This window comes from Rhipicephalus sanguineus, chromosome 1 (genome assembly GCF_013339695.2).
Source record: "Rhipicephalus sanguineus isolate Rsan-2018 chromosome 1, BIME_Rsan_1.4, whole genome shotgun sequence".
NCBI classification, from domain to species: domain Eukaryota; kingdom Metazoa; phylum Arthropoda; class Arachnida; order Ixodida; family Ixodidae; genus Rhipicephalus; species Rhipicephalus sanguineus.
This window is the reverse complement of record NC_051176.1, coordinates 103088977-103111358: the sequence shown is the minus strand read 5'-3', so window position 1 is coordinate 103111358 and position 22382 is coordinate 103088977. Positions and strand designations below refer to the sequence as shown.

The 22382-nt window shown below is 44.9% G+C and overlaps 1 protein-coding gene across 1 annotated transcript; it reads left to right on the top strand.

Annotated features, from left to right (window-relative positions):
- Nucleotides 1–724: 724 nt before the first annotated feature.
- Nucleotides 725–22102, top strand: LOC119394878 (proteoglycan 4). Its single transcript, XM_037662181.2, has 4 exons — nucleotides 725–918; nucleotides 14852–15218; nucleotides 17231–17515; nucleotides 20901–22102. The coding sequence occupies exons 2-4, from the start codon at nucleotides 14874–14876 to the stop codon at nucleotides 21993–21995; spliced, it is 1725 nt and encodes a 574-aa protein (XP_037518109.1). The 5' UTR covers nucleotides 725–918; nucleotides 14852–14873; the 3' UTR covers nucleotides 21996–22102.
- Nucleotides 22103–22382: the final 280 nt, after the last annotated feature.

Below are 22382 nucleotides of genomic sequence, written 5' to 3'. Positions count from 1 at the left end.
TAAAATAGTCGACTTCACGGTGCTGTAAACATTCAGGAGAAAACTGACACCACGGTCGTGCAAAAACAGCGAACGTCGGATGTGCGGAATGGAATTTCATACCAAATGACACTTTTCTGAACACGTGATGACGTCGTCACTTAATTTCCCCTGCCATCGATGCTGAGCCACGCTGCGCTCAACGTGTGCCATTATATAATTTGCGCACCCGGTTTTTTTCCTTACTAATCCCATCAATCAGATCTGAATCTCGTCACATTGCCGCAGAAAGGCAGCTATGTGAAGATTACATTTTGACCGTAACACCAACAAATGGTGATTATCTTTGCTACTTAAAATACTTATTTTTCTATTTTTTTTGCAATAAGATAACAAAAACGAGGCAGTATATGTACGAAGTAATTGAGGCTCCGCACAAAGAATCTGCGAGGACCAATTAAATTTTGATATGTGGCTTGACGGCATATAGAAACAATCTCTATAGACAAGTCCGCTCCTATATCACGGCCGCAGTCGCTGTCACAAATACAGTATATCCGACGAATTTCCTTCGGGTTATAATCTCATTGCGTATATCAGCAAGAACGACGGACCCCGGTTAAGGCCCCATGTATTGCACCACGTATTGCACCATGAGTCGTCGCCTCCCTATCAACGTAGAAGCAGAAGGCGTTCCTATAATTGCGCTCGCGTTTTGCGCCCGAGTCGCAGCCGTCGCGTGAGAGGCGTGCGCAGTCGCGATAGCGACGTCAATGCCAAGGCGCCAGCGGCCAATGGAACCGAAACGGATGCATCCGCCCTCGTGATTGCACTTTTTGGTTCGTGTGCACTCCCGGCGAGTACAAAGGAAGCTGCCTCGGAGACCTTGCATGCAAAGTCACCGCTGACAAAGCGGATCCCACCACAGCGGCGCCGAAGGTGAGTTTCGCGCGTCCATGCTTTCGTGCTATATTTACCGAGTGAAGCGCGTGTTTTGTAGGGAAACGGACGTTGCTTTGTAGCGAAAATGAGGGAGAGTTGACATGATTTCTGTCGGTTTGGTAAATGAAGGCGGCGAAAGTGTCGCTGTTGCTACCACCAAGGCACTCATTTTTGATGTCACAGTGTGCTTCCTCGACTGCAGTAATATAATTCTCAAACATTACGCGTGCGTATGCGCGCTTTTTGCCACAACGAGAATGAGTTTTCCTATCTGTCGCGTTATTTTTTTTTTCACTTTTTTACTTTCCTTCTAGGAAATGAGAGTACTGGGACTAGCGGTGGAGATAATCTATATAAAAACAGCGATCCACATTCCTCATCAAGGCTGTTACCTCATTTATACACCGCATTTACTCTGCGACTGCATTAGCGAGAATGCGAAGAACAATAAGAAAATGAAACAGAAAGGCCACCGCGCTCATGAAGGTTGGCTTACAGCACATGTCATTATTATGCCTAGTTATTGCGTAAACACGGCCTAGTTGATGCGGGGTGAGTGTGTATGCCAGCAAGCAATCTTCCCGATACATCGCGTTGATAAAGCCTAGTAGCGGTATATGGAGAGAGCGAGATATGAATGGGAGTGAGGTCAGCCAAATTATCAGTCTCAGCCTATGTAAACTTCTGAAAAGAAACAAGGGGCAAGCAGGTGTTCGTTACAAGAAAAAAAAATATTGCCGTCCGCAGGAAAGCCGCACAAATGAAACCCATATGGGTGCCTCGGGGAAAGCGGCACTCTTGAACGATTTGGCCTTGCACGTGGAAGTGCGTACTCTAGTAGCTGACAATTCACGGTGGCTAATTATATGCCTTTCATTGAAAAGTTCCCCACGTTGTGCGTTTCGCAAAACGGTCTTTCGTTGCAGCTTGTAGTGTCTTGTACTGAGGTTGAAACACATGTGCAGTTCATTTCTAGTCTATCCAACAACGGCCAATGAAATTAGAAGAGTCGACGTATTGAATTCTCGTGTGATAATGTCGCCCTCCTGTAATGTCATAAACAGACACGATTCGGTGATTCGTCGCATTTAAAATCCTTTTCTTCGAGCTTAAAAAAAAATAGCGGGGGCAATAAAACAGTTCTCTCTTTTTTTTTTCTGGACTCAGATGCGATACGAAAGCGACGTCATGAAAGTACCTATATGACAAACGCGTTAACTGAGCCAAATTTCCGTGCGTGATTTCACTTCCAGCCTTTTGGATAGTGCAAAACATTTCGAAAAACGTTATTCATTCACTTTTGGGTGTTGCTTCAGTGGCTAAGAGTGTTATAGCGAAACAAGCTGTCGCTGGTTCATTTCTGGCGGCGGAGGCCTTAATTTGAGAGGGATTGATAGCAAAGGCATTCGTGTAACATCTTTCGGGGGGCACATTGTAAAGCCCAGGCAGTCAAAGTTAGTGCAGAGCTGGGATGCTGCGTTGCTCACTGCCCCTGTGGAACAATGGCATGCAAGGCTTTATAAATGAATCACTTGTTTCCGGAAAGTTAAGTTATTAGGCGCTGGCGGAATAAGCTTCGGCTTTCGAGAAGTGCTTCTTCCTCTTAAATAGGCTGACATGTATACATCAGAAGGACTTGTGACATTTATAGCTGTTTCAACGCATTTCAGTTATCAAGGCGTTTCATTCTATTTCTCAGAAGATGAGGTTGCATAGCCTCTGGGAGGTTCTGCAACATTATCTTCGTTATTCAACGTATGTAGTATTTTGAATGTCGATTTTTATTTCGAACTTTTGATAAATGGCATCCGTCTCAAGTCTATGATAGATGGAGCTCATAAATATGCGCCGTCGTTGTGTTGTTGTTAATGGATGACGTTTTATTATGAGAGCAAAGGGGAGAATGGAAGCATTCTTTTGGAAAGAGGCAAGTCTCGCCTTTGATAATTAGAGCACAAGCAAAATAAGAACAAGATAATTAATGGGAAAGCACATAAGTTTAATAGAAAAAGCGCGAACAAACTAACGGAAGAGATGGTAGGATACACAAGCGGGACCACAGTATGATACATCACGCTTGAAATGGAAGAAAAAACGCCAGGCCTGCGCTGAAACCGCAGCACAGTCACAGCGAAAGCTGGAAGAGCGGCGTTTCTAGAGCCCGTTAAGCTCTCTTGCGGCTACAATATAAGTACACTAGAAAGGTACCCACTACGCCACCTATGCCTTTTCAAATTCTCCAGCAGCTACAGATATCCGTCTTACGGAAAATGTATTCGCACACAATGTCACAGTGCAGGCTTCAAATCTGTAGGGCCTATTGAGGGTTAAAGCAGAAAACCACGCAGAAAGGTGTGTTTAGAAGATGTGATCGCAACACATACTTTGTAAAGCCGATCCATCCTTACTAATATTTCGTCGAAAGCGTACACGTCTGCTGGTGACGCTTGCACTTCGGGCTGTTAATAATAATAATTGTTGGGGTTTAACGTCCTAAAACCACGATATGATTATGAGGGACGCCGAAGTGGAGGGCTCCGGAAATTTCGGCCACCCGGAGCTCTTTAACGTGCACGCAGTATGGGCAACGAAAGTTCTACTGTGTCAGTGTTGGATGTCTAGTGTCGCATATAGACAGCCTTACCCGGTAGCCTCGCAAATAAGAGGGTGAACGACATAATTACTAATCGTCTTGGCGGATCTAAATCGAAGATTGTGATGCACAGGGGCTAGTGGAATACCAGTGGAGAGTATTTGCTTCACAGGCAGACACGACGTAGGCAGGGGGTGAGGGGGGAGGGGATCAACCTCCCCCACCCCCCGCGAAATTTTTAAAAATTTTGTATGTGTATACACACAGGCTTTAACGTGCATAAAAGGTGGTTCAACCACAACCCCCCTCCCCCTTAAAAAAATTCTGGCTATGCCTCTGTTGGCTGTGGATGCGTTTAGAAAAAGAAATTGAAGGTGTTTCCATTTCACCGGGTTAATATCTCAAGGAATGATAGGACGACATTAATACTGGGTGAAACAGAACATGGCAGGCACTCAGCGCCTGCTCAGCAAGAAACCACGTACTACAAGAGTTATGTCTCTATACACTGTTGAATCTTGTCTTCCGTCAATGCCCACTAAGACACTAATCATGGAAGAACAGCGTTTCTTCCTCAGCACCAATTCAGCTTCGATGACTTGACTGGTGAGACTGAAGTCAGCTCCTCCATGTAGCTCAGGACATTAATTTTCTTTTTTTTTGTCGTTGGCTTAAATTCTAGCCAATTTTTTCCCAAACTGAGCGTATTGAAAAATACCATTTTTCTTCACTTAAATAGGCCGGAATTGCGGTAAAGTAGGGGATTACGTGCGGGCAGTGCTGCAAAGTGCTCTGCGCACTTGCTAAAAACATGTCGACGTCATCTTAAGCTCTAAAAAAAAAAAAGGTATCTTTTGACTCTTCTTTTATACATGTGAGAGTCGCGTTGACTCTCTTTTGGAACGTCGTTTGTCCCACGACTCTCCTAAAGAGAGACAACGTGCCTCTTTAAGGGGGGACGCGGGGATCTTTAGTAAGTTTTTTGTTTCTTAACACAGAGTGCTGAAATTTGGCACACGCACTGCAAATCATATTGAAAAGATAAAAGTTTGATGAAACTGTGTTCATTATTTCTTGTTTTATAAGGATTTACAAGTTCCTTGCTGGTGGAAAACCTGGCACAGTAATGAAACATGCTGGGAGGCTGGAGCTACTTTGTATCTTTGCTCACATACTGTTTTTACTGAGGCAGCGTTGGATTTTTTTTACAGCTCTAATAATGTTCTGCTCAACGTTACGTGCAAATGCATGTGTCTCAGCTAATCGAGCCATGCAGTAACTATGAACTGAGAAAAGAATGAAAGCCTACACAAAAATTTCAAGACTGCGTTGAAGTACACCACAGTCTATGGATTACAGTAAAACAAACAGCATAAAAATCGGTCAAGCCATAGTTGTGCTATGCTTTTCACAAGCGAAGTGGCAGGCACAAAAAAGTCTTCTGAGAAAATGGACAACAAAGTTTTGGTTCCAGTTGGCCCTATACTAAAATGTGCCAGGACAGTAATAATTGGTGTTCTAGCCAGGAGGCAATATTTTGAGTCTCTACTCCTTAACTTGACACGATTTAGGATTATTACCCTCTAGCACTTACCGCAGATACTTTTGTGTATATAAGTTAAAAATAGGTTGAATAATGGGATACTCTAATAAGGGAAAGTACACGATGTGTTCACATTTTCAACCTGGTTGAATTTACGTGAGCCTATATACACTAAATGCAGTTCCCATGTACAGACATTGCGTTGCTAAGCAATAGTCCAAACGCAGTGTTCTCGCACAGAAGGATATGCTCAAAGGACATGCGACAAAACGAAGAAGAAGAATCTGTGATCTTGCGCGCTTCTGGAGAGATAGAAATGCGTGCAGTAGTGGGCTAAGCCATCATGGAATTATACGCTTTATTATGATACTTCGTCTTGAAACCGACCAGCAGCCCCATTCATAATTGTTGGTCAGCATACTGCAAGTCGTTAAGAAGGTGTGATATTCGAGAAAGAATGCATCGCGGTACGAGAAATCGAGCTGTGAGGGTAAAAATATTCTTACTCGCCAATGACACGGTGTACTCGCATATAAGAGGAGAATTGCGTAGGATTGCTTTTCTGCTTCCGTGCAATAGGCGGCCATTTAATGAACACTCTATAAAACACAGAACTACCATTGCCATGGTATGTGGTTCCGGTATTCTTGCTACGACCTACCAAGGCGACAATTATAATAAAAGCTCTTAGTCATGGCTGAATGCCAGCGCGGGCGGTGAGTACACAGGCGCAGCTGTACGCTAGTTTCTTGCGCAGGAAGCGGGGCGCCCCGGAGGAAGTTGACATTGCGCGCCCACGACTTTCGAGCGAATCGCCACCGGTGCATGGGTGAGCAAACGGGAAAGGTGCCTGTATGCGTGGGCGTAAAAGCGAAGTCACCGTCTTACCTAAGCAGGAGACGGAAATGACAACGGATGCTCCGTTGTCGTCGCGGATGACGCTGAAACACAGGCCAGTGCAAGATAAAACTACACACACACACACACACACACACACACACACACACACACACACACACACACACACACACACACACACACACACATATATATATATATATATATATATATATATATATATATATATATATATATATATATATATATATTCACAGATATCATTCATACTAGAATAGTTCCTACGAGCATTTCCCAGCTCATCCTGATGCAGTAAATTTTAGCGATGGAAGGCGGCCAGCCAATGGAAAAATCAAAAAACAAAGCGTGTACAAGAAAGTTTCCATGTGACACCCGACCTACGCTGGGACAAATGATATGCCATATTCATAAATGTTTTAGGGGAGAAGCTCCTTAAGGCGGCACCCGTTCGTCCCTCGTAGTCGTAGTAGTGCGTAACCAGTCGTAACGCTAGTACCAGATCTTGACCTCCAAGGTGGTGCCGGTGGGAGATTTTTCCTGTGCGTTGTTGAACAATAAAAAATTCGCAGCGTGCGCGTTAACTAAAAGCCGAATTCTTCTGTCTCTCATTCCCCATTAGCAGCCATTGGCATGTTCCAGTAGGAAACGTTAGTAGAAGTAGAAGTGTAAGTGTTAGCTAAAAGCCGACTTCTTCTATCTCTCATTCCCATTAGCAGCCATTGTTTACCTCCAAGGTAGTGCCTGGTGAGATTAAACAATAAAAATTTTGTTCAAAACGCCGTTGATTGATGAAATAAACCAACGAAAGACGCCAGATGTTTTCTAAAAGCAAAACGAAAGAACGCCAGATGTTTCTAAAGCAAAACGAAAAGACGCCAGCTGCTTAACGAAAGACGCCAGATGTTTTCTAAAGCAATGGTTTTCTAAACAATGAAAATTCACAGCGTACATGTAAAATTAAAGTGAGCTGCAAGTCGTCATAACTCATCGAACCTTTAGTATAAACGCACCCGATCTCACGTCGGTGATTATGTACTGGGCAGAAGTCACGGAAGATTCACGGTTTACCGATGAACCTCCGCAGCTTCGCCCACTCATCATCATTCACTCCGTGGATATGCTGTGATTTTTTTGTTTCTAACTTTTCTTTCTAATTGGTCGATCACACTTGCTAACAACATGTCTAACATTGTAATAGCATGGAGAGCTGGGCGAGTTGGTTTGAGGACATTATTGGAAACATTTCGGCGCGCCCACAATAGATGAAAACGAAAGGCGAGAAGACAAACGGGCGCGACAGTTTGTCTTCTCGCCTTTCGTTTTCGTCTATTGTGTGCACGCTGAAATGTTTCCAATAATGTCTAACATCTGCGTTGGCTAGAAATTCATCCTACGAAGAATCATATATGGGGTAAGAATCTCTTGTGAATAGGTGTGCAGTCTATTAATTCCATGAAGCAGTACAATTAACTGATGATAACGTCAGTTACGTAAGCGCGGTGGTTTATTACAACGCCTGTTAAAGGGTCACTAAAGATAAACAATGATTTAGTTTACGGTAATAAAGAATGCTCTGAAAACTGTAGTATCGTCCATTTCTAGGCCATCGGTTTATTGATAGGTGAGAAAATCAGTTTCAAGTTTTTAACTTTTAATTTTACCACCAAAATCTCTGATAGTGACTTCACGGATTTCAAAGTGTTTTTTCGTATTTTGGTCAGATTGGCTTAACGAAATTTTCACTCCGACAGCCCGAACTGCCCTGCAACTGCTGGGAGTACTCGATCCAGTGCTTTCAGCGCTGCAGTAATCACAATGGCTCGCCCACGGCCCTCTCAAAGGCCGCGATTCCCCAATGGAATATCAGAGCGCTGATGTCATCTAGGTCAGAGAAGCTCCAGCCTCAGTGACTAATTGTACCCCTTTGCACGTGTAGTGCTTTCCTCCTCTCTCTCTCTCTTCCTCTTTCTATTCCCCATTCCCTTATCCCCAGTGCAGGGTAGCAAACCGGACGTTCGTCTGGTTAACCTCCCTGCCTTTCCTATTCTCTTTCTCTCTCTCTCTCTCTGAAACCTGGTAAGAGAAGTCTCTAGAAGGCAATGTACTTCACTTGAACCGATTAGGAAATATGTAGGGCCTAGAAGACGCCATCAAAATCTATGACGTCACGGCGACTGGTGCGGGAATTTCATTTTCATTTCACGCGTTTTCTCGCTTACCAAGTGTCTTCTCACAGCGAGCGTGGTGTTTTTCGTATCGCGAAAACGTAATTGATTAATATGAGCAAAATCGTTTTTTAGTGTTCTTTAAAGGTAAATTCGCATGACGAATGCACACGACGTGCTGGTCTATTTTTTTTTTTCGGGGGGGGGGGGGCTATTAATTTTGGGCGTGCGTTGAACAAGGTTCAGAACGTCGGAAGTGTTTAAGGAGCTCAGTTAGAATGTCCGTGTGTGTGTGTGTGTGTGTGTGTGTGTGTGTGTGTGTGTGTGTGTGTGTGTGTGTGTGTGCGTGTGTGTGTGTGTGTGTGTGTGTGTGTGTGTGTGTATATATATATATATATATATATATATATATATATATATATATATCCTTCCGAGCTCGTTCACGTAAACGCTGTTCGGCTTGCAGCTTCGAACAGCAGAGCGGGAAACACGTCGGGAAATCGGATGCCTGGTTGTTGTACGACATGCCTGCCACACCCGCTAGGTAGAAAAGGAAGTTGCTCAGTTTGCCTGCTTCGCGAGCCAGTGCTCCACGTCGGTGCCATCCGCGCCGTTGAAGACAGGAGGGTCCTGGATACGGGGTACACCGGGACAAGCGGTCGGTGCGGGAGGCGGCGTTTGCTGGGCGGTGTCTTGCGTCATGGTAGATGGCACGGTACGGAATCGAAGCTCCAGGGGCATCGAATGGGCACCGAAGTTGTTGTGACGGCACAGCACTCTCCACCAATTTGTTAAGGCGTTTATTTGACGGCGCCCAGCGACAACACGCAATGGCGACAATCAGGTATAAATGCACGGACTCTCAGCGCGAGCGGCGTTCTTTCAGGAGGAGTCGAAGAGGACGACCCGCTAGAAGGCGCTGGAGAGCGCAACCCATTAGTAAGGTGCAAGGCTTCGCTACAGCGCTACAGCTATATATATATATATTGTAAAGCGAGAAACAGAGACAACGCCTGATCGCTGGCTGGCTGTGCTATTTTCTCCTTCGTTCTCCTCTTCCTCGCGCTACCCGACGATGCACCCAAGCCCGTTGCCACTCTTCGTCATCACACTCGACCACGCTGCGAAAGGTGCACCTCTGAAAGGAAAACAGATTTCGGCACTTCAGACGTCTCTACGGACACAATTCTTAATACGCGACACATGCAGGGCAAAGTTGTTTCTTCTACTTTTGTCTGCGCGCGAGTCAGAATCCGAGGACCGCACTCGCCCAGAGTTCTCGCCCAGTTGTTTCGTAATAATAAAGGGCCCTTCCAACTTCGCGCATAGTTTCTTCGCAGGGGACGGTGTACCTCGTTGCACCCACACCTCATCGCCGATACGGTATGGCGGTGTCCGACGGTGGCAGCGGTCGTAATGTCGCTTTGCGCCTGTTGGGCATGCATTATCTTCTTGCGCGCCTCGGTTCGAATTTTGCAGCAAAGTGTCACTCGTGCAGCATAGCGTCCAGGTTGTACAGGCGTGTCCAAGGAGAGTGTAGGGTCAAGTTGTGGTAGTTGACCGTAGACGATTTCGTAGGGAGAGGTTCCGGCTGAACTTTGCAACGCCGTGTTAGCTGCGTATGCAGCTGCTTTGAGATGCTCGTCCCAGTCGGCCTTACCTAGCTTGTTGCTCGTACAGTACGGTGGCAGTCGAGCTGAGCTATATATATATATATATATATATATATATATATATATATATATATATATATATATATATATATATATACATATATATATATATATATATATATATATATATATATATATATATATATATATATATATATATATATATATATATATATATATATATATATATATATATATATATATATATATATATATATCTTAAAGCAAACATTATAACACTAGGCAGGCTTCTTATTCCGCATTTTAGGTTTGACAGTTGACAAATACGACTTCTTAACAATTGTACTATCGGCGTCAAATGAAATGAAACCCCAACAGCGGCAAGCCTTCGCAATGGTATAGTGCGCGCCGTCAAGTCAGCACGATGGACAGGCGCGCGCATCCGGTTTGACAGCCCTGGGCATATGCGCGGAGGCCCATGGTGATAACTGGACGGCGTGCACTACACCTTTACAAATGCTTGCCGCTGTCGGGGTTTCATTTGAGCCGATAGTACATATGCTAGTGCTTGCATCCATGGGAATGGCAGAATAAAGCAACGTCTAATCACTATCTCTCTAGATGGACGGATGTGGAAAGGGCCTATACCGGTATTTATTCTCGAATATGTGTAGCAGAAACACTTAAACGAACCTTTTATACGTTATCTGCTGATACACAATGAAGCAGGGCACAGCTGCACAGATCCTCGTAAGATAATACGATCTTGAGCGCGAAAGCGTACCCTTCGTTTTCTGTCAGATGAACCGTTTCTTACCTTCGTTATGTTCACACAAATCTATGCCCTTGTAGGAGCGCTGAAGTCATTTTCGCGCAGCATTCAGACTTAAGATTGTCATGTGCCGACATGTTGTTCGTTCGCAGCTCACGTACGACTCTGAAGAGCGGCCTTTTGTCGGGAGTGGCTTGGACAATCCGTCTCCGTTTCGATAGTTCATAATGATTGTGAGAACCCATGGCTTTTGACAGGGTTGAGCGGGGTCTTTAGGATACACATAGCTTGTATATAATAAATAGACGGCAATTTGTCTGCTTCCCACGATTGCCGTTCTGTCCGAATGTGAAAATCTCCAAGTTCTCGCGCCGTTCACCTTGAAGGGCAAATTTACGTTGAATGCTACGAGATGGCGCGGAGTGTTCATTTGCCTTAGAGTTACTGTATATGCTACCTTTAGGTAGCAGAGTTGCGCATCTGTTTTCCAAACGCCGCTAGCAACCATACATTGCGGAGAAGCTCCAATTTTGTATTTCTCGACGCCGCCGCTGCAGCTCACTCAATTAACACCAGTCATCGACAGCCAATGTTTATCGCTGGCATTCGACACGCCAGGCATGTTTATCGGCGAAGCGGTAGGCATGTCGCCTGCAAAAATGGAGTGCGACTTCACCGCATAGCTGTGGTTGCTAGCCGGACCTATGCGCTACTCTGCTACCTAAAGGTAGCATATACAGTGACTCTAATTCGCCTATACGACCAAGGACACTAAAAAATCCGAACGTCGCTGTATGGTGCCGTCACGCCATAACTGTGGCGCTTATTATTGGTCGACGTGCTCCTTGAAAGCCTGCCTGAACTACATTCATTAAATCGCAGGAGTTCAGCAGATTGTTAAAACTGAAATTACCATTAGTAAAGCTTGAGCTCGAGGCTACATCTCACAAAATGCGGATGGCTAAAAGCGCGTCAAGAAGAACATACTTGCTACGTAAGGAGTTCGACTGGCAATATAACCGTCACCAACCAACAGCTTCAAGCAAAAATAAAAAAGAAGACAGGGAAGCTATATGCCCGAACGTGGGGCTATATGAATGCTACCAAATTTAGCCGGTTTAGTACACAATATGACGTAATATGCTTCCCATACCGCTAGGCAGTGGACAGAGCAAGAGTATAAAAGAACGGATTTAGCCATAACAAATTGAAATGCGTGAAGTTCAATTTGCCCCTATGGGCAGAACAAGGGGTCATATATAAACGTAAATTTCAGTGTCGGAATACCTTAAAAAATGACGCTTCATAAACGAAGAGGGCCGATATTTCATTTTGAAAACCAAGCAATCCCATGTCACGACATGCGTAGTATCTGCAATGATGTATTCATAATATTATTGTATCAGTTTTCTTTTTTTCCATTCTGGAGGGTTCCCCCGACGAAAGGCTCAGGAAAAATAAATGCAAATTAAATGAAAGCTTCCAGCTGCAGGCGTTGCGCGGAAACTTTCAGGCTTGCTTGAAAATCTTGTAAAAGCTACTATGTGAGCAGCAGCAAAGGATAAACGGCGGATACATGGAAAGCTAGGCTTGAAAGACAGTGGCAGTGAAATGCATTAATTTATAAACTATCGATGATTGAGTGCGATTGTGTCACTAGGAGCAGTACCATTGATAAAACTTTGAAATAAATAAAGAAAACGAGAGGGGGAAAAATATCTGTCCCCACAAAAGAACGTGGTCATAACAACCATGACAACCGAAGAAATCGAATACATGCCATCTGCGAGAACAAGACAGAGACGAAGAAAGATGCACATAGGACGCTTTCTTCGACCCCGTCCTGTTCTCGCTGATGAAATGTATTCAGCTCAGTACCAACTAGCTCAACTTTCAGCATTAACTGAAGAAATCGATAAGCAGACCAAAGCAATTAAACAATTGTTCTCTCCACACAAAGTGTTGATGAAATATGAACACAGTGACATATCACTGCAATACTGATCTGTGGCCAACATTGCATAACAAGCGGATATCTTCTGTTTGCTTTACATTGCATTGCACAACAAAAACACCCCAGACACTAAAAAGGCGACCAATGATACGACGAACAACACCTCACGAGATTTCAAGACACCTCACGAGGTTATGTTCTGCCGGCATTCATAACAGCTCGCTTGGGGATAATTAGAAACGCGAACGTCTAAAAACATTTGTGATTTGTATGACGTAGTAGTCATTTGTGAAAAATTAATCACTGACATCTGTTTTCAAGCGACTACATTATAGCTTTCACTTTATCGTACCCATAGCTCAAGGATAGCGTCCTGGACGTTAGTGGCATTATTACGTGCTTCAATGTTTTTGTGGAATGAAATCGAGTATACATTGGACATATCACACCAACTCCTCCGCCTACATCAACGACGTGAATGTATTACTTAAGGCTACTGCTACAGATTACAATGCGTACTTCTGGTTACTGTGTGGATAAAACGTTCCCGATCATACTCAGTTAAAGACCAACGTGCGCCTTTATCAACATTTAAATGGGGTGGCGAACGTCGGGAAACAAGGGATGCGCGTTAAGTTGTCAATTAATCTATTTAACTTCATAATATTTAATAGCTTCGGGCTACTGATTATTGAAATAGGCAACCTTGTAGCTAACACGACAGAATGGATACTATCGTCTCCCATGGACTGCGAGTTCTATGTCCTGATATATATGAGAATTCTATAGTGGGTTTTATCTCCACCTCTCTTTAATCAGACTGAAGCACGAAAACCGAGTCAAGACTAAGTCTAAATGCCGATGTAACTTAAGTGCCATTTATCTCCATTCTATTCTTATCTATACCGCTCAATACCGGTCAATCGTGGTGATAGCGAAGGTGAACTATTGCCGAAGTGTGAAAAGGAATAGCCTTGGAATAGAATTGTAAAGTTATATCACTGTCCATGTTGAAACGCGCTGCAACGTCCCCTCCACTGTGAAACGCGAATCAAGCGGCGTTATTCATGTGCTAGCGTTTTGGTACACCGATTATGTGGTAGATTCAATAGCCTGCCCATGTGCCCGGCACGCTGTGGCCGCTTCGATGTAACCGACGTAATAAAGCGCCAGTTATCGCCAGATGTGCGCCCACTAGCCGACCGGGCAATTATCTCTATCCTCACTTCGGTATTGCGCAAGAGTACATGCCAGCTAAACGTACCGTCCGGTTCATTAACGCGAATACGTTAAAGAGCTGGCGTCGCGGAAAGCCCGTTGTCGGCCTCAGCGGCGTCGTCCGCGAGCGATAGATCGTGATTTATGCAAAGAATAAAAGTCGGGCGTTCGAGCCGTAATCGAGCCCACGAATTCTGCGTGACACTCAGGTGTTCTACCACAGAGCCGCGCCAGTGCTACAAACTCCTTCGAAAAAAAAAAAACAAAAAAAAAACAAACTATGCAGGCGTCATGTAGTGCGAGGCATCGCGATAACAAATGTAATATTGTGTGGCTTCGACCAGGGCTTGAGCCCTGTATCGCAGAGAAAAGAAAAACGTATTTTTGTTTTATTTTAGCACACCACGCAAGATCATGATGACGTTAAAGAGAACAGTCTCACGAAAAACGTCTTCTACAAGGAGAGCCTATAATTGAAGTCTCATGAGTTTACGATAAAAACTTAAATCGTGTATATGAACTGTAGTGTCAACACACATATTGCCCTAGGGATGCCCACAGACGCAGTTTGCATGCGGTTTTCAGCCGCGTTCAGCCTGAGATTTCATAAGACCTTTCTTTGTCTTTTAGATTAGACAAAACATCTATGCAGTTCTTGCAGAACAGGGAGGGCTTATGAATAATTTTAGCTGCTATCCTCTTCAACAGAATAATGATTTCTCAGTATCCATATTTGTGCATTGGTCCACTCCTGAGATGGCATGCCTTGAAGCGTTCAAATCTTCAGGTGGCTGGCTCGAACGACTCACTCGACATTCACTATAGTCATTTTTTCACTATGAGGATCGACGCACGGGCAGCATATCCAGATACCCACTGAGTTTTGTGAATATCGCTTGCAGGCAACGTTGCCTGGCTAAACCGGCAGCATAAGTGTACACGGTTGCGAGATTGAGCAAAAAAAGCAAAGGAAAAGAGTATTGATGAGAACGGTCAGAGTACCCCCGCGACTGATTATTCGAAAATGCCGCCTGCCTCAGATTTTCATAATGGAACGTCCTCGATAACATGCAGCGTTTCGTTTTTGTTGACGGCCACGCTATCTAAGCGGAAAGGTTTTTTCCTTGACAGACGCCGATAATCAGGCCACGAACATTCTATGCTTTCCGCAGGGAGCGCGACTGGACAGCGGCGATGATTCTGCCGATAACCGCGCTGCGGCTGGCGGTCGCGGCCGCCGTGGAGAACGTGACCACTCCGTTGCCGGGAGACTTCCCCGATGGCGACGTGATTATCTGGCGGCGAAGCGACGAGGGCTCCGATAACTCGTCCTGGCTGCCTCCCCCGCTTCCGCCATCATTTATTCCGGACAAACCGGACCCGGGCTTCGCACCAGACTATAACACTCGAATAAGACTGCCCCAGAACTCGACCGATGTGCTCACTGTTGCGGATATCGCCGAAATCGAGAGTATGCTCGTGAGGCTGAACGAGACAACGAACGGTACTTCGTCGGCTGACAGCGAGAAGCCAGCTGAGGTGAGTTGGGGAAACACGAGATACGTCGGAAAACTTGCTCCTGTTACAAGGATCAACCAACTAGTCCAACCTTCAACCCTAGCAATGCTCCTATCAGGCTTTTAAGTTAGAGCACGAGATTTGTAACTGAGGTTGACGTGGATACTTGGGTTGCGCGCACGGGAATCGGCGCCACTCCATTTCAAGTGCTCAGTGACCATCAATTATCAATTTTGGCACGATGTAATAAGGCGCCACGTTCTGTACACTGCAAAAACAGCTGAAAAGGCACCAGAACACCACGCGGGAATCTGTGGATGAGTGTTCGTGTGTGTGCAAAGACACACACGCGCGCGCGTCAAGTGAAAGGCATGTCCTTATCAGACAAAGCATTGACCAGAAAAGGCAACAATTTGAGATAAGTCGAGGGCTCTGGAAACCCTACCTTGGGTGATTGGCTGTATCTGCCAGGTAACAACATTTTGTAGCCGAGCCACCAGGGCTAAATAAAACCAGCAATATGCTTTGTCTTGACACGTGCAGTAAGGTACACTAACACATTATCACGAAAGGTGCAATAATTATTACAAATACGTCGAAGCGGCATCAGTTACGCATTAAGGTTCCGAGCAATTTTCACTAGATGTTTATTTGCTATACCTGCTGTAATCGCTTTAAAGTTTCGTTCTTTATTGTTGGCTCCACAGAAAGTATTAACCGTCACGAGATCACCATCGTTAGAGACCTTTTCTTTGAGAGTTAAAAAATCGTTATATAAACAGCAATTATATATGTATATTAATGCTTCTATCTGTATTTGTTATAAAATATACTTTGTGATTGATGTTGCATTGCGAATACACTGCCATGTTTTCATCATGCATGCCTATATAGTATAGGCATGCATGATGATAATATAGCGTTGTTTTGTGTACATGACTACGTTTGCACAAACAGTTGCTTGATGTATTACTTTGCTTCGTTTTATGTGGTGATGAAATGTTAATGTGCATTCGGACTGGGAGCACCAGTATATTTCTTTAAGTTGATTTACCAGGTACACATATTTATTGACACAATCTTGATGAAAATATGAAATTGCGTCTCGTCTCCGCTTCAATTTCCAATATAGTTATGCAAGCGTCCTTCCTTTTCTTATCTCTCGCGAAGTGGGTAGTATAGCCAGATAAAGCCGTATTCTGTGAATGAACAAACAAACTATAACTGTATGCAGCTGTCCTTCACCATTCCACAAGTGAGCCTACAGGGGCTATCGTGGAGTTGCATCACGAAAGCTTAAGTGCTGTTATGTTATGCGTCGCTATAAGGCAAGGTGTTCGTTAATTAGAAGCGCGACTGAATGGACCGGTTATCCTTGTATTCTTTTATATTTTTTTATAAACTAGAATTATTCCGCATGCGTCTCGTTTGTAAAAACAAGCAGTCAGGCACGACGACTCGTGTTTGTCTTTATACTGTTCTCATTTACTACTTCGCGATAAACGTCCATGCAGTAAGCCATCTCTTCTTTTTTCTTGTCCATATAGAGCAAAAAAAAGTAATTGTACTTCCGTCAGTGGCGCCAGCTTTGTGCAAGTGTTATATCCTGGCTGAAGAAACTGAAAACGTGGTAAAAAACTAATATACAAACATAGAAACGGGGACCTCGAGTACTGAGAAAAGTTCTTTTGAAAGCATGTAACTGTTGTCTTGGTCTTTCACATCAGCGCGATGAATTCACTATCATAGCCAAATCGCACATATTGTTTTCTTGAGGTTGCTATAGAGCAGATCGGTTGTATATGCTAGAGAAAGTTGTCCCAGTTTTACTCTGAAATTGAATCCAACAAAGGTGACCCATAATCGTGTCGCACATCTGGCACGTAACACTCACGGGTTCATTGATAATCATTAATTAAACGCAATTGGACTTAAGGTCTGAGCCCGCGATTTTGTACCATTTAGCCCTGCTTTTGCATATGAAGTCCAGCGAACATTCGACTGCTACGTTGTTGTTTTTCCTCAACTCGCAGCGTGTCCGACGTTCGGTGGACGACGAAGACGAAGAGGACGACGATGACAATAACATCTCGCAGTCGAAGTCACAGGCGACTCCTGAGCTTTTCCCGCAGGGTGAGTCTGTGCCTGGCTATTCGGAGGACGCCCAAATGCGGCCAGCGCCGCAGATGGACGACCAAACCTCGGAATTCTTCGGCAAGTTCCTCGGCCTCAAGTCCGATGATCGTGCCGATGAGACTCACGCATCACTTGTTGAGCCGGCCGGACTGCTGCAGAAGGATGGAGAGGACGATGAGCAGGTAGGAAGCGCATACTCTATTGCCTTATCCATGGCCTACAGTACACTCCCAGTCATGCGTTGAGCTATACGGCCTGGGGACAATGAACCAAACAGCCGAGGCCCGAATGCACGAACTATTTTCATTTTGTTTGTAAGAGCTGCGTTTCTATAGGTCGCCAGCCATCGATAATGGTATGTGTATAGTAACGATTGACCGGCAAGTGCTTTTACGTACACCTTTAACACGCTTTCGTTAATGCTAACACCGCAGAGAATAACTTAGTTGCTTTTGTGAGAGATGATTACTATCCTACGGACCCATGAATGTTTATAACAGTTCGCCGAAAATAACTGACGATATGGAAGAAAGAAAATATTTGTTCGCTCAACCTGATAAGCTTTCGGCCTCTCAAAAAGACGTGGACGAAAGGCAACATCATATTCGTGCACATCCTGCTCTGAGAGCTCCTTTTGTTAGCATAACGTATTTTCGTTTAGTTCTGATATAGTTTTTTGTTCCCGATTCGAAGGAATAATAATGAGAAATGGCAAGGTATGAGTACTCGTTGTTTTTATTTTTTTTATTTTGCTGCGGAATATGGAAAGAGAGTGTACATTTGTACTCTCGTACTCAACATGGTGAAGACTACAAAAGTAATCACACCTACACGCACGCAGGCAGGCACGCACGCACGCCTGTGCAACCGGCCAAACAAAATACTTCTTGAGCTCTTAAGGTGTTCTTAAGGCATGTTCCAGCCAATCGTAAGCTATTGCATACGTTATTATGCGGAGGTCAATGAAAAAAAATGCTTATACTAACAAAGAGCTTTGTGAATGTGGCCCTCTAATGGGGAATTATGAATGTTGAACTTATTGACTTCCCAATTAGTTGGGGAACAAGAGTCAAAATTATTCGCTTAACGGTGTCCTCTCCTCGCCTGTTTTACCCGTCATAGGTAGCTTTAAGAGCACAGTTGACATCATTCCCAGTACACCTCCACGCCTATCGCCGACGTGTAATAAACGCGACATTCCGATGATGTCTTTCTGTTTGCTAGTATTCTGTTAGGGCGCTATTTTCAAAGAAAACACAATCACAACGTGTCATTGTCAGGAATTGTGTGTGGGGAATAGCTTTAAAGCATATTAAAAAGCTTGCTTTCCATATCTCTTACTAGTCTTTGCAAATGCACAACTGCTGCCACTATGTTTATTCGAACAACCTTCCTTAGGTTTTATTTCTATCATCTGTCTTTCGCTTTCTCTGCATTCCAGGCTTGTCTTTCGCGCGGTGATAACAAAGCGATCGAAAACTTAGCTTGCGTTTTTGAGCGTTGCCGACAAAAACCAGACCACTTCGAGAGCAAGTTGTGCAGTGTGGTGTGCTTGGCTGAAATTGTAAGGTTGGCTGCGAGAAGTACGACAAATACAGTGTTTAAGAGAAAACGCACAAACTATACCAGAAATATGAGGAAAAACTTAGCTCAAATGGCTCAATCTCATTTTTGTCGAATAACATGAGCATATTTTTAACGTGGAAGGTTTAGAATATGCTAATAATTATTGCGCATCCGTAGAGGCTTTATTATGAATCTCAGTATATTGCGCCTGATAAGAATTAAGGCATATATTTGCTACATTCTGGCGCATGTCTACATTCATTTATTAACTTCATTTAGGTCCATTCTAAACCATTTGGAAACTAGCCGGTTTTGTTATCTTTGATTTCAAGTGTGTGGCTTTTACACGCTTTCATAGCTGTGCGAAATGAAAGGAGGGACAGGAAACCGCTAATGAAATAAACTTTGAAATAACTGAAATAAATAAGTCGCAATAACTTTTGAGACACGTTTGGCTATCATGCTCTGTGGCAATTAGAAGAGAGGAAAACATTTTATCATTTCCTATTACCACCTTCTTTTTCGGAACTTTCGAGGCATTGGTAGATTCAGCTCTGTGTTGACTGACAGCACGGGTGGGGTACGCTCGATACGGTGACAAGTTACTGATGCGGTGCCTTTTATTGCGATAGCAATTATATGGACAGTCTCGGCTGGATTTTGCCGTCGCCGTCGCCGTCATGCACCGTATATGTATAAGTATGTATATATATATAAAAGCCCCAAAGAAAAATAATTCAGAAAAATGCTTCCGAAACGCGGAATCGAACCAGGGACCTCTTGTTCCGCAGCGAGTGGCGCTATCCACTACGCCACGAAACGCAGATCCTCCACGTAGCTAACGGCGAGCGTTATATACATACCCTTTACCGCTGGACGGACTCACAGACGGCAGGCGATAATAAGCTTTCTTCATTACCAGCGAGATGGCGCTAGCAGCGCGACGGGCGCATTTAAAAGTCGTCGTCGAGCTCGCTCGCTTCTTGTGAGGGGAAGAGGAATGTTTCGCGCTTTCACCGTGATGTCCGCGCTCATGTTACCGAGCGTACGAAAGTCACTCGAGCTGAAGGGACGCCGCTAAACGAACAAACAGAAGATGAGCGCGAACTATCAAGTGTCACAGCTCGACAGTTGAAGCACGCTAGTTTCCTTCGCTGCTTCGGCCGCCTTTGCAACAGGAACGCTGTTCAAACTGAGAGTATCCATTGGCGAGCCTCCCTTCGTATAGCATTAATTTCTTGCTATCGCATTCATTGCTTCGCCCTTTTTCCTCAAATCGCCTGCGCTGAATCGGATGAAGCTCGCTCAATTGCGACCCTGATTTCAGTTTCGTCGCTGTTATATTGGTTTAAGACGGCAGCTGCTACGAGTTTTTTTACGGAACAACGGCATACTTATATGTGTGCTTTGTCACTCCACGAAGAGAATACGTCTGGCTATTAGAAAAAAAGAGACTAACACGTACACCAAATTAATCAAGCTTGGCTCGCCATGTGAGAGCAGGGGGCGAAGTACAGCAGTGCCATGCAGGGCCATTCGCGCCTCAAAGTTATTACAGTGTGCATTCCCTACTATGTACACGTTTGTCGCCAGGAAATTTCAAGGAGGTAGTAAAGTCTCTGAACATGCATCAATCTTGCTGTTTAGCCTGCTCGGCCTTATGATGGAACAAGATTGAAAAGACAAAGGAAAAATAAGCAAAACACGTCTGTAGTTCATTAAGGGGAAAATGTCGTTGTGCCCAAATCTGAAGGTATTTTTCGCACTTACGTCCATTTGTGACAGCCCATTACAGCAGTAAGAGCAGGGAGTGTACTTGGGGCTTCAGTAACCTGAAGTGTTTACAACAGTTCACATTCAAGTAAGTATAACTGATCGGCCTAGAGAGAGAGAGAGAGAGAGAGAATTCTTCATTAAAAGGCAGAGAATTTAGCCGGCGTATACAAATCACTGACTTGCAATTGTTTTGAATTACTGTGCACATACTTTTCTTGTTCATAGGTTAGAGACCGTCGCCAGGCCACACCCACTCCTCCAGTAACGTTGACAAGCGAGGACGTCGTGCCAACTACAGTGCCCTCTGCGGAGCAGACCACCATTTCGCCTCCGGAACAATCAACCCCAGCCGCACCCGAGGGAGCCACTGTTGTGCCTCTTGAAGTAACCACTCTCGCGGTGCCCGAGCCAACCACCATAGCAACTCCTGAACCGACAACTTTCACCATTCCCGAAGCAAGCAGTGAAATCCCCCAACCATCTGCTCTGCCTACTGAGAAAGTTGAAGAGAAACCGGAAGGAAGCACTCCTGGTCTACCAACCGGTCCGCCTGAAGTCGCCACGGAACAGCCGGCCCCGGAATACCCTTCCTACCCAATCCAGCCGAATGATTTCTTCTCGCAGGGATTCTATCCTCCAGGCTACTTTCCCCAAGGCTTCTATCCACAATACCCGCAAGGTGGCTACCCCCAGTACCCCCAGAATGCTCACCCGCAATACCCTCAAGGTGCCTACCCCCAGTACCCTCAAGGCGGCTACCCACAATACCCGCAGTACCCCCAAAACCCGCAAGGCTTTTACCCCAACCCAAGCGGCATCATTGATCCCGGCTTTGCGCCAGACCCAAACCGCCAATTACTGCAGAGAGCTCGTGAAGAACAACGGCGTAAAGGCCTTAGACAGCCGTGGAGTCATGTTCCACATGGCCCCTGGCAGGGCTATCCTGGTGGTTCCGGAATCATCGATCCAGGATTCGCTCCGCGGCCAATCGACCCGCTGCTGCAACGTGACCTTGAGCTCCAGAAGCAGAATGGCGGGAAGGAAACAGCCGGTGTGCAGCAAGACAATCAAATGTCGCCAGAACCACAAATGAATATTGTTTACGCAGATGGTGGCGCCCAGGGGTATCCACCGAACGCTCCATTCGGTGGCCAAGGAGCAGAGGCACCCCGTATGGAGGATACTCTCATTCAACAGACACAAGATCAAGCAAGACAGCAGCAAGAGCAGCTGAGGCCGTCAGCACCGCAAGCGGAAGACGTGAATTCGGCAGAGGCCGTTACCACTGCTACTGCGGTGGCCGAGAGCAACCGCGAGTAGACAGTGGGCACATTGAGGGAGTCCACGTTTTGGCCTTAATAACAGTTCCATGATAATTTTGAAGCCGTACCCAAAATAAAGCATGGTCGAAGAAAAAAAAAAACCTGTGCTCTCGACAGCAGTGGTTGGATGGGGCTATTTGTATGAGTTTTTCGACAACCTAAGTATTTTACCCTTTTATTTTCATTCGGAGACATTTATGGCATGAATTCTCTAAAGAGCTTGTCTGGGGGCAATTACTGAGGCTTGTGAGATTTGTATGACAGCTGGTACGTGTTAAAGGCATTCACTGCATATAAAATTAGCACACTGACCCTTCGCAAAACTACATTTGACACCCCAAATGCTAATCGCATGCGGAGAATGCTTCATACGACCGCAATTGCA